The sequence below is a fragment of the Cyprinodon variegatus genome, unplaced genomic scaffold, assembly GCF_000732505.1.
Source record: "Cyprinodon variegatus isolate N-32 unplaced genomic scaffold, C_variegatus-1.0 Scaffold7, whole genome shotgun sequence".
Classification (NCBI taxonomy): Eukaryota; Metazoa; Chordata; class Actinopteri; order Cyprinodontiformes; family Cyprinodontidae; genus Cyprinodon; species Cyprinodon variegatus.
The window spans coordinates 920,919-933,107 of record NW_015150460.1 but is presented as its reverse complement, the minus strand read 5'-3'; the positions used below and the strand labels follow the sequence as shown (position 1 = coordinate 933,107).

Here is a 12,189-nt window from a genome sequence, read left to right as displayed (position 1 = left end):
TAAATAAATAAATAAATAAATAAAACCATTTGATTAAAAAAAAAAATTAAGCCTTTCTGTTCCAGTACTCCTTTTCTGGAAAAAGATGCAGCTGTTCCACAGAAAAAAGAAAAGAAAAGAAAAACAGCCTCACCCTTCCACCAACAACAAGTGGACATGTGTATTTCCTCTTAATTGTGCCAGCAGCTCTATAAGACAATGAGCAACTCATGAGCTCCAGGTCCAGGTGTTTTTACTTCAAAAACCTGCTCATAAAAACACACTCAGCGTGAGACATGCGACTGCCGCCAAGCAAGCAACAGCAAAATGGCTTCAAGAAGACCTGGCTCAATCACAACAAAGGCCCCTAATGCCACAGGGTAGGAAAAGAAAAACAACAAGCTGAAGTCATCCTGCAAACATTTCACAGCAGGTCAATATCATGTAGATTTTGGAAACATGGAAGCAGTAAGAAAAGCAAGTGCTAGTGATTAAACTGTTAAAACACCTAAGAAGAACATACATCATCCAACAGACAGACTGAAGAGCCAGGAACTGAGGCAGTGTTTTCATCATCAGCCGTTGAAACTCTGTAATTTAGAAGAATGTCACAGTGGAATGATGTGAGTGGATGATTAAGATCGAGGAAGTTCACACCGAGTAGGGAGCGCTTAGAAGACAGCTTTTAGTGGGTATTTAGTTTGAAAGCAACTTCCTCTTTCTAATCTCATCTGATAGGCTAGGCAATGCAATAATTTGACTCAAGGCACAGGTCAGAATCAAAAGAATCAAAAATTACAATCCATTACGAGGTTGTATCCACTGTTGGGTCAAACCCATCACCGAGCATTTTTACACCACAATCATATGAGCCATTAAGACAACTTAATCATCTATGTTTGTAATTCAGATGTAGCTCTATAGTATAAACCAAGGAGATCCAACTCCAGTCCTCAAGTTCCAGGTGCTTCAACACTTAGGAGTGAAACAAGTCCAAGAAACTCAGATCAAACAATTTGTGTGCATGACCTGGGAAATTAGCCCTGCTCATGAGCTGCCTGTGAACTTTCAGGTGTTCAAGCAGAGAGATAAAAAATAGCAGAACACTAACCCTTGACAATTGGAGTTTGACAAGCCCAACACCACAGGATCTCTACAAAAACTGGTCTGTATATTTTATTAACCATCAATGTTCTAGAAATATCCATTTAGCTCATTTTTAATTGAGGAAATATATTTTTAGACTAATTTGAAATAAAAATCATCCACCAATGTGTTTTAAATAAGCCATAGCAACAGGATTCAGTGTAGCACATGGCTAATTACCATAACAATCGAGGTGTGCATTACCAAGTTCATTTCTAAGCCAATAGTTACGTTGAATGATTTTAGCAGAATAAATGCAGAGGTAAAGGAAATGTTTGCATTAACACAAAGAATGCTAACTCACTAAATCACTAACATAGAGAGTCCAAAGAACACATAAAACTGCCGACTTGCTGCAACACTGCAGCATGTTTCTGCAGCTTGCTCCACTGCTATCTTTAATCTAAAGTCACTGTCTTGCAAAGGTGTTCAGGGACAAATAATTTAGATCTGCAATCAGACTCTGCCGTTTTCATATAAAAGTTGGTGGTGGGAAGAATGTACACATATTGCAGCATTCTTTTCTGTCATACTTCCCAACTGGGAGCAACAACAACTGTCCTTCAGGTTTGTTGTGCATCATATACACGGCTCTAGAACCCATTATGGTTTGTTGTTTTCCATAACACGATTTGTGGAAAACAGCAAATAAGATATTCTCAAACATTTTCTTTCTCCTTCACCCTCCATAAAAAATGCCAGCTCAGTGAGTTTCCTACAACAATGTGAATCTCTGCAGCTCCTTCAGTAAACATAGGCCACTTGACCCTGAATGCTTCCTTAGTCAGCCTGTCATCTTATGAGGACAGGTATATCTTTCTAGGTAAGCAGCTGTATGTTGCATTAACAGAAGATGTATTGAACATTTCGCTGTGAGATGTTCAAAGCTTGGTTTATAATTTTATAACCTACCCTTGCTTCAAACTTCTACAAGACCTTAACCCCAATTCCTGGTCTTAATGATGCGCTTTTCTTATTGAAACGTGAAACTTTTTGAGCCACAAAATAAAATCTAAAAACCATTTCGATAATACAGAGCTACAAAAGCAACCCACATTTATGACTGAACAAACTGGTTTGAATATGATTTCAAATCAAGCCACAAGGAACTCAGTCAAAGCATTTTTTTCATGGTAAATTGTTACTCTTACGACAATGTTAAGACACAAGGAAACACTGATGTGTCACAACCAGCAGACGGACTGACATGTTGCAAAGTGTTGGTGTACAATCCCAAAAAAACTTCCTGATGTTGATTATGGGGTTGGCAAAGAAGAGGAATGAAACTGTGAGTAAGGCCAGCTTGACAAGAAGACACCTGCCAATTACGCTGAGGTAAAACATACATGCTGTTGAGCTTCGTTTCTAAAATTATCATTCTCCGCCTTGGAGCCAGAAGAAGTCACAATAGAGCTATAGTGATTCTTTCAAACTAGAATCCACTCTCGCATCATCCTTGGTATATATATGATATATATTTGAGAACCAAACCCTTAATTCCAATAATGTCATGATTCACTGAAATAAAGAAAACTGTACTGCAAATAGTCGTCATATTTTAGCAATGATTTACTTCTACTTTCTCTCATATAGCTTCATGCACAGACAATTATTACCACTTTTGGTGACCTTTAACGTGGTAGACTTGTCTAGTAAATATGTTCACTACTATTTTGCAATGGCAGCTGAATGTAAAAAAGCAGAACTACATCAAATAATTCTAAAACGTATTGGCAGAAAAAAACAAACCAAACCTTGGAGGAAATGGTGGCCTTATTCTAACAGAACAAAAACAAGAGACAAAAAAACAACACCCCTCGACTGTTCTTTGTCCAGCCTGGAGCAAGACAAAGAAAAAAAAGCTAGACTCAAAACTATCAATTATTAAACTCCATCTTAATTTATTCAGTAATTTGTTAGAAATTTATGAGATGAACTGGTGGTTATTATGCTAAAGAAGCAACCAATAACAAAGAGAGGCCATGCGAAACCTCAACATGAAAACGGACGTCTAAAACTGGAAAGTATCTCATTTTGGAAGGTTTCAAGGAGGTCATATTTGAGAAAAAGTCAACATTTTAAAATTTGGTGATTGACTGCCATGGTAAAACCGAAATCAGCTCACGAAAGTTAATGGTGCTTGAAGGTAACAGATTCAATTGTTGTAAAAATTATCGTAAAATGTACTTCCTTCATTTTGTGCATTCTCAGTTTGATTCTTAAGTATTTTCTTCTGAAATGTGTGCAGAATGCAGGGTAAACATTGTATTGTGTTACCTCCCAAAAGGTTAAAAATAAAAAGTGTATATCACAAGCATGAGATCAGAATTTGGTTTTGCTCATTAAAGAGAGTTGGAATTCATCTTCATGGACAAAAATAAATATAAATATCATATGGCCTTCCTCAGAATAAACTTCATTTAATAGTGTTCCAATTAGAAATGTTTTCCTGGCGCTTCATGACTTAATATTTTTGAGTTCTGAATTTACCAAAGGAATAAAACATCTAAAAAATAAGGGAAAAAAATCCTGAGATAGAATGTGTAGTCATAAACCCAACAAAGAACGATAGAAACAAGTTTATTATACTGAAGCAATAGAGCATGCTACAAACCCTTATCTGGTTTGAATTTAAAAAAGAGGTGGTATTAAGCTGATGTGGCGAATTGATAAGTCTATAGATAGCATCTTTTTTGCATTTTTTTTTTTAAGCATTTACTAAATAGACCCTGGACTTAAGATCACATGCATTAAGGTCTCATAGATTATAGAACAATCCCCTTTCAAAAAATTTCTTGCATCTCCTTAATTATTTGATAGCTAAGCGCACATCTTGTCCAGATGCACATGCAATGTTGTGCAACCTTCTTCCAGCAGCTGGATTTAGATTTGTTCATGCAGATCACTATTGGGCTGAATCTCAGACATACCCCATTGCTACCAACCTGCATTTTGGTCTCACCTACAGTTCCTCTACATTTGAGAAAGATGGATTTCTCCCTCAGGCGGTGACACAGGATGCTTGGAGTTCATGAGAGGATGTCGCACAGCTTTGAATGAGGACAGTGACCCGTCAAAGACGTTCTATTTTGCTTCTCTCAGTGGCAAACTTCAAGCCTCAGGCACAGCCAAGAATATCAAGGCCGGGGCCTGCAGTAGCTTTCACAATTATGTAATGTGTTAATATAAGAGATGCTCATCTGGAAAAAAAAGAAATGCAGCCATCTTATCATCGTCCACCACATGCTCTGAAGCGGTTCCATTACCGACTTGTGAGGCAGCACTCAGTCAGAAGCTCTCTCTCTGTACAGTCTGTTATGCAACTCCCACTCGGTCCATGCAAATCCACCAACATGAGCGACTGGTAACCTTCCGAACCGTAGCCATAGAAACAGTGTGAGATAATGTTCGACTTTAAGGCCATAATGAGGGCGTGTAATGTCAACAGTAGGTATTGTAACGTCCAGCTAACATGTTGAGCTTAGCAGACTCCTGTCCTCTCAGTCTTTGGGATCAGCAAAGTGCAGAAGTGCAGCAGGGAAGTTCAGCTGCAGGTCAATGAGGAGATTTTTTTCCAACGTGAAGCGACAAGCCCCTCATTGCCTTCACTTTGCTGGTGGAGCTCAGTGGGCAACATTTTACATTGTAAAGAGAAAGGCAAACCAGAGAGAGGGACTAGAAGGGAGGGGTATAAGTGACAGCTGAGGAATGTCTTCTCTGCTCTCTCTTTGCTATGGTTTCCAGCGACCGTCATGTGGGGAATGCCTAGGCTAGGACAGCAGGTCTTGGAATGTTCCCCTCTGAGACCAGTTTAGCTGATGGGATAGTGATCTATAATCTCTACTCATCATTAGAATACCTTACACATCTTCACAGCCATCCAGCTACAGGGATCCATCTCTCTTGAACGTTTTGTCATTTTTAAACCAAACCTTGGTGTAATTTAACTGCAAAATATTTAATTTTTTTGTGTTTATTTCTAAAATTATGGTTTATGGTAGTTTCTCTGCTAGAGGATGAACCTCCAACCTAATGTCAAGTTTTCACAGCAAAATTCAGGTCTTACTTGAGTATTTCTGTGCATTTAGCTTTCGGTTGAAGAAAACATTTCTCACAGCATGATGCTGCCACAACTGTAACCCCATTTACTATCTAAAAAATCTGTGCCGAGTTCGGTCCGTTACAACCATTTACACACCACACTAGCATGGTTCCTCGCCTCCTGGTTACGATCTACGGTACTACTGCTCTCTAGAGGTAAACAAACAAATCAACATGGCTGCAGCCGTACCATTTCGGGAGTTCAGTTATAATCGTGATATTTCATTGTTTGCTGAGAGACAGATGAAGAAGACATCCTTTGGTGAATTTTCTTGACAGAGTCTGCTTTTGGGAAGTAGATACAACAAACGATAGTCTAATCAGGGCTTACAGACGCAGGAAACAACGACAGACGTTGATTCGCTGGTTCATCACACTGCTAAGCCTAATCATCACTGGAAATCGAGTAGTGAAGCTAGTATTTTTATGAATGTCTGAAATGTCCTGATTTCAGAGGCTGACTGTAAGGAGATGTAGTGGTCTGCTCATGTGCTCTTTGTTATCTGACAACAGTGCCAGAACTATACCATATTGAGTCCTACTGATGAGTTACTAACCGTTTAGCGTGGTCAACAGGTATGACCATCAGAGCCCTGAACCTCCAGAGCAACTGCTCATCCTGTCATTTTAAGTACTTGGACATGTTTTGGTAAGCCAGCAGTGGGACCACTTCCAGATGATGGAATAAACAAAATCTCTGTGAGATGTTCAACACTTAAATACCGTTATTCAACCCTACTCTTCTACATTGTCCCCGATCAGCCTGCTTTCTTCATTGGTCTTCATTTTGCTGTTTGTTTACTAATATCTAGCAAACCTCCAAGGCAATATCTTAAAAACAATAAAAATCCACAAAGGTGGGGCCACTACATCATTAGAAGACTTGTTAAGGTAGACATGTAAATTAGGTTTTATTTGTGTTTATCAGATGCAAATAGGAGGAAATCTGAAAAATACACTAGTTTCCTTCCACTTCATTTTGCAAATTTCTTCATAAAATTATATATATAGGTAGATTAACATATCATCATTACTCTAAATAACAGTTTATGGAAATGTTTATATGTCCTTTACTTTTTCTGCAACTCAGAACCACCTCTTGCCTAGATGACACCAGGTCTACAGCGGAAAGCAGTGCTACAGACTGAGTCATACCCAAACTTAGTATCATATCCTGAAACCCAGTTTGGACAACTTGGCTGTGGTGGTATTTTTAAACCTCAACCAGTCACCAAGAATGGCAGCGATACTGCAAGTGAGGAGTGACCCATTGTGAACATGACAGAGAAACAAATATGCAGGTCAGCCCTTATTCTCAATGATATTTAAGAAACCTGTGCAAAACAAAAAAGCAAAACAGAGAAAACGTGGTCATAGTTTTGTTAATCTGAACTCTTCATGCGTCTAATAAAAAAATAAATTAGCTAATTAAAAAAAAAAAAAAAAAAAATCAATTCCTAATTCCTCACAGTTAAACTTTCATGCAGGGTTTAAAACACAGGGACCATGCTGTAGCTTATGCATACAGCAAAAACTGCAAATTCAGTCAACCTCAACCCGAACATAGGCAAAGTAAATAAAAAGAAGCCGACATCTCAACCGATTACTTTACCAATTCCAGGTTTACTAAAGCAAATTTGGAGCAACGGTAGTAGCCAGTATTACCAAACACAGAGAAGATACAAAAAAAGGTCTTAAAGGCTTCAATCTGAAAATCAACTTCAGCTTTTACTGACATCAAAAACCTTTGAACTTAATGACCCTTACACCTTCTTGCTAAGATCAAAACCTTGGATTTGGGCAACAAAATGATCCCCAATGGCATCTTCCAATATATTCAGTTACAACTTTTTTAGGTTAACCTCTGGCTCATTTACTTTCTTACATCGTTAGAACAATCCTTTCTTAGGTTATAAATGAAATCTCAGCCCCAGTGTTTCAGAATTAGGCACCTTATTGGTAGCAAAATGCAGCCAGGAATCATTTGAAAAAAGTCCCTGCTCACAGACTGTAAAACATATTAAAAAAGATAAAAGATAGAGAAAAAAAACTGTGCAACATACTGAATGCAATATATGTTGGTTAAGTTCCAACATTTCAAAGTCCAGAATGCTTTAAATTCCATCTACAACCCAAAATCTCCACCGGTACAAATCTCCTCTCTGCAAGCAGACCATAATTTTCCCTAAATGTGCACCAAACATACAGTTACCCTATTATCAGCACCGGATCACTGTGACTCAAAAAGCTGGAAAAATAAGGAACGTTGCATTGTTTGGTTTGAAAAGATTTGAATCACATGGTGAAGAAAAAAAAAACTCGTAATGTTACAGAAAAATAACAACTGGCTAAGCCTGATTAAAACAGGCAGCTTTAGGAAAATACAGTGAGGTTATTGAAATACAAGGACAGATGAAGGATCTTTTCATCAAGGTGGTTACTCTCTCGCAACAGTCTAGCACCAATATCTCCCAGCATCTCTGCCTCGAACACACAGGGAACAAATACTAAGAAATAAGAAAATGAAACTGATGTAGTGGCATTACCTACAGACGCACTGATATAGCATTTTCTGGCCAAGTTCCACTTTCCTTGTGGTCAAACAAAATGGTTTTGACCGATTCCTTTTTTTATTCTAGGAATTATAACTCATAAATGAGAAAAATGTACCGGAGGCTCTTTGCAAAAGGAAGTAGCTTTAAAATGGGACTTTAAGACTACCTCATACATGCATGAAAGTATATTCAGATGGTCGACTCATTTATGGACCGATCACGCAGATGTTCTTAATTTAAATAAACTCTTTGAACAGAAAGGGGATAAATACAATTTTTTTTTTTTTTATTTATATATCTGTGCAACCTGCTCTGCCAAGTAGATTTAAGGACACACGACTAAAACAAGAAAACCATGACAAGAGGCTTTTAGAGAGTGGATTAAATCTGATACAATCGGTAGCAGATACTTTGACAACATACAGCTCTATGAGCCAACCATGCAAAGGGTTGTGGGTCATGAATATACAGAACAAAATGCAATTCTGTTTATATTTAGGAGGCTAACAATAACCAAGAATCTGAACTGAAAACTCATCACTGAGATCACTTAAATAAGCATAAGTGCCAAAACTGTATCAACCAAAAAATATGCACACTTCAAAGACAATAGTGCAAAGGACTCTCTTTTCAATCTTCTTTGCAATCAGAAGATATGGTTTCTGATGCTCATGAAATGGGGGCTTCCAGATTAATATAGTTAGCAAAAAAAAAAACCAAACAATATAGTTTAAACATGAGTAAAAGGACTATGTCAAATGTCACCATTAGTGAAGCTAAAATTTCACTTTAATTCAGTAATGCTGGTGCCAAACAAATTGGTTGTTTGCTGCTGCAAGTTGAAGTGATAAAGTAACTACACACAGAACTGAATGTTATTTATTTGATTGCTTTTGGCCACAGAACTACATACACATCCACTCAGGACATAATGTCCTCTGCTACTGTACCGTAAATGTGCAAAAAATAAATAAGACTCACTATAATGAAATATGAAAGTACTGTTAGTCCAACCAAGGACAAGGTTAAAACATTAATGATGGAAAACTTTCAAACATTTCAAGGCAATACCACAATTCTAGTGAGGAGTGTTTTCACTCTTCACTAAATCTTTTCACATTTTAAAGTAAATTGAGAAACAGATTAGAAAATAACACTTCTTGATTTTAAACCAACAACTGTTAGTGTTTTGTTGAACCATCTCAAAGGACCTTTACATTTTGTAAAAGCTTTTGAGAAGCTGTCAAGCAAGCTGCAAGTTTCTGACTATTTTAGAACAAAATGCCAAGTGGTGTCAATAGTACACACATTTGTTACTTAGTAGAAGTACAGATACTGCAGTTTAAAAACACTCTGGTAAAAGTTGAAGTATCAACTTGATCTCTTTACTCAAGTAAAAGTGAAAAAGTATGTGTTCCAAAAACTACTTACAGTATAAAAGTATTTAAAAAAAAAAACTGCCAGATGCCACTATATAAATTAAAAGCTCATTTTTTCAACAATTTCGAAAAATTCTGAGACAGGGCCAAGGATGAGGGAGGTCTTGTTGGTCTCCATCTCTGACCTTTCAGACATTTTAACATCTTTCTCTGAATCCAGCATTGCTGCACGGCATCAACAATTCATGTTTGCAGTTTGAAGAACACCTGCTTGTTTCTGATGATTTCCTTTAGCTAGCCAATGACTGTTTGCGTTATATGACTCATCCAATTTACACTAGTTCTCACTAGATGTGCATGGTGCCAATGATCTGCATTGGATTGTGCACATGACGTGAAATAAATATTTATAAACATTAAACCGAAGCCAAGAGCAACAAGTAACGTTTGTTTTAAAAATGTAAGGAAAGTATAGATACTTGTGTGAAATGTAATGTAATGTGTGGAAGTCAGAAATAGGAAGAAAAATTAATAATGGAGTAAAATATGAAAACCCAAAAAGTGTACTTAAGTACAGTAACAAAGTAATTGTACTTCATTACTTGACACCTCTGCAAGAGAAGCATTTTAAAATATTGCAGGAAACCCAGGCAGATGGGAAGGAAATTATAGAAAAGTAAATACTGCAAAATTAATCCATTCCTATGATGAGTTTCAAAATTTAAAAAGCAATATATGGTTAAAGTTCTCATTTTCACAACTGAAGAATCATAAGCAAGACTTCTGCAACATCCCCTGCTCGATGTTAATAAAGCTTGCAGCCATGCCTGCATACAAACTGATCAAGTTGGACCCCATGTTCCTATATTTTAGTCTTTTCCCAAGGTTATGCTCACTGATCCGGTTGCTTAAGTCGACCGCAAAGTCTGAAAGCACTGCAAGCGCAAAGAGAGGCAAGGGAATACAGCTCAAGTGATTAGCGGGCAAAATGTTAGCTTGGCACGGATGACATTCCACCCAAAACATCGAAGTATCAATAGCATGCCCGTCTCCGTTTAAGCTGGAACACAGTGACCATTCAAAATGTTTTACTGTGAAGGCCAGTCAGCATCAGTAAAACAGCCGAAAGTTCGGCTAATGAATGAATTAAGCTAGCCAAAAGCAGCAAGCGACAGTTATTTTAGCATGCTAATGTAGCGCTAGCTTAGCACTACATCCATTCTTTTTCAAAGTGATAGTGTTTTTGATATAAAAACGACTTTTAAAGTTAACTACAAGGTTCTAACTCAAGTATAGCTATGGAACTATTTATGTTACATAACACTTAAACTAGCCGCTTCTACTCTCCAGAGAGTAGCCACCGTCACGGCTCAGGGTTTATCAACAAAACCACTTTTACTGTTAGCCAGGTAGCTACTCTTCCCAGCGGAACCCGATCCAAGACAGCATGACCTTTTCTTACGACGTGGCTTATTTAAATTCCGATAGTTTGATCTGCAACCGACAGTTTCTCTTAAAAAGAGAAACACTCGAGATAGATGTGGTTTAACGTAGGCTTTGAATGTGAAATGCAGCAGAACAGCAATTAGACTGCACCCAAAGGTTTGATGACATTAGGCTCGCGTTAGTTCAAAAAGGTAAGAGGGGAATTAGCTCGAAATAGGAAGCGTTTAGGTGTAATGTATCTTCCGCAAAATGTATATACATGTTGTACATAAGGTGATGAAATAGCTGTAGTCCTTCTCTGCGTCGAAAAAGACGAGTCTGCTCAGTAGGTAAACAACGGGATGAGAATGGCTTCCATTTGACAGGTGTTCCAGGGTAAGCAGTTGTTCGCAGTAAAGGGGTATTTCTGTCTCTTGTGCGCCGATTGCAGACATTATGAACAATGGAAATGAAGCACAAACCTGGTGGAGAGCAGTGAGACCGTCTACATTGGCGTAGTTGATGTCAGCGCCCCGGTCAAGCAAACGGAGCACCTCCTCTGTATCACCGCTTGAGCAGGCGGCCAGAAACACGGCGCCATCATCGAACTTCACCTTCGTCTTCTTTTTTTTCAGAACAGGAGGCTCCTGGTCCGTCTCCGAGCCCAGCCACCGCTTTAACTGTTCATTCCTTTTCTGCTTGGCGTCCGCCATCTTCATCCCCCTCCTGTCTCGGGCTTCTTTTCGTGCTCCGAGAGAGGGTATACTTTATAGAGCCACTATCCCACAGCTCACTGGGGCGTGGGAAGGGAGGGCTAGGGAGGAGGAGGAAGCGGAGGGAAAGAGGCGTCTGGATTGTTTTCCATAACCTCGCGAGACTTGGACTCCAGGAACTGCAGCACAAAAGACAATGCAATTATAAACAGCAGGGAAGAAAAACATAGAATAGCTTTTTTTAAATACCAGAATTCAATATAAAAATAGGAAAACGAATTTCAGATGGATTATCAGTATACACAGGGAAAATGTTGGCAATATTATTAGCTTTACAATGGGTAGAAGACATAAAACCATTAAAAACAGTAATTTGTTCAGATTCAAGCTCTGCATTATTAAGTTTAAAATATAATCAGTCAGATAGTAGGATGAACATTCTATTAGAAATATTTCATAAATTATTCAGAATAAAAAATATGGGTTTCATTGTTGTTTTTGTGTGGGTTCCAGCACATATTGGAGTAGAAGGAAACAAGAGGGCAGATAAAATGGCAAAGAGAGCAATTCAAAATCCTATTAGTTTTACAGTTAAACCAAGTAAATCGGAGGGAAAGAGTTAATTAAAATTATTAATTAAAGAAATAATTGAAGAAAAATGGCACAAAAAAAAAGGTTGGATGAAGAAAAAACAGGAATCTGGTTTTATAAAATTCAGAAGATAGCAGGAAAAAGAAGTAATGGAAGATGAAATAGAAAGGAGGAGGGAGTAATAACAAGGTTAAGAGTTGGGCATACAGGACTTAGTTATACACTTTTCAAAATTCAAAAGCATTCTACTGGCAAATGTGATTACTGTGCAAAATATGAAACAATAGAACATGTTATACT

General features: G+C 37.9%; 1 protein-coding gene across 5 annotated transcripts in view; it reads right to left on the bottom strand.

The window, feature by feature from the left end:
* Positions 1-11,391, bottom strand: part of ppp1r12a (protein phosphatase 1 regulatory subunit 12A) — a 51,073-nt gene extending 39,682 nt beyond the window's left edge. For 3 of the 5 annotated variants that reach the window (XM_015376110.1, XM_015376134.1, XM_015376118.1), the window contains exon 1: positions 11,068-11,391. In XM_015376110.1, coding sequence (XP_015231596.1) covers positions 11,068-11,304 — 237 coding nt within the window. In that variant the 5' untranslated portion in view covers positions 11,305-11,391. The remainder of the gene's footprint in view (positions 1-11,067) is intronic. The other 2 variants (XM_015376142.1, XM_015376127.1) reach the window with 2 other exon arrangements.
* Between the last annotated feature and the right edge of the window lie 798 nt (positions 11,392-12,189).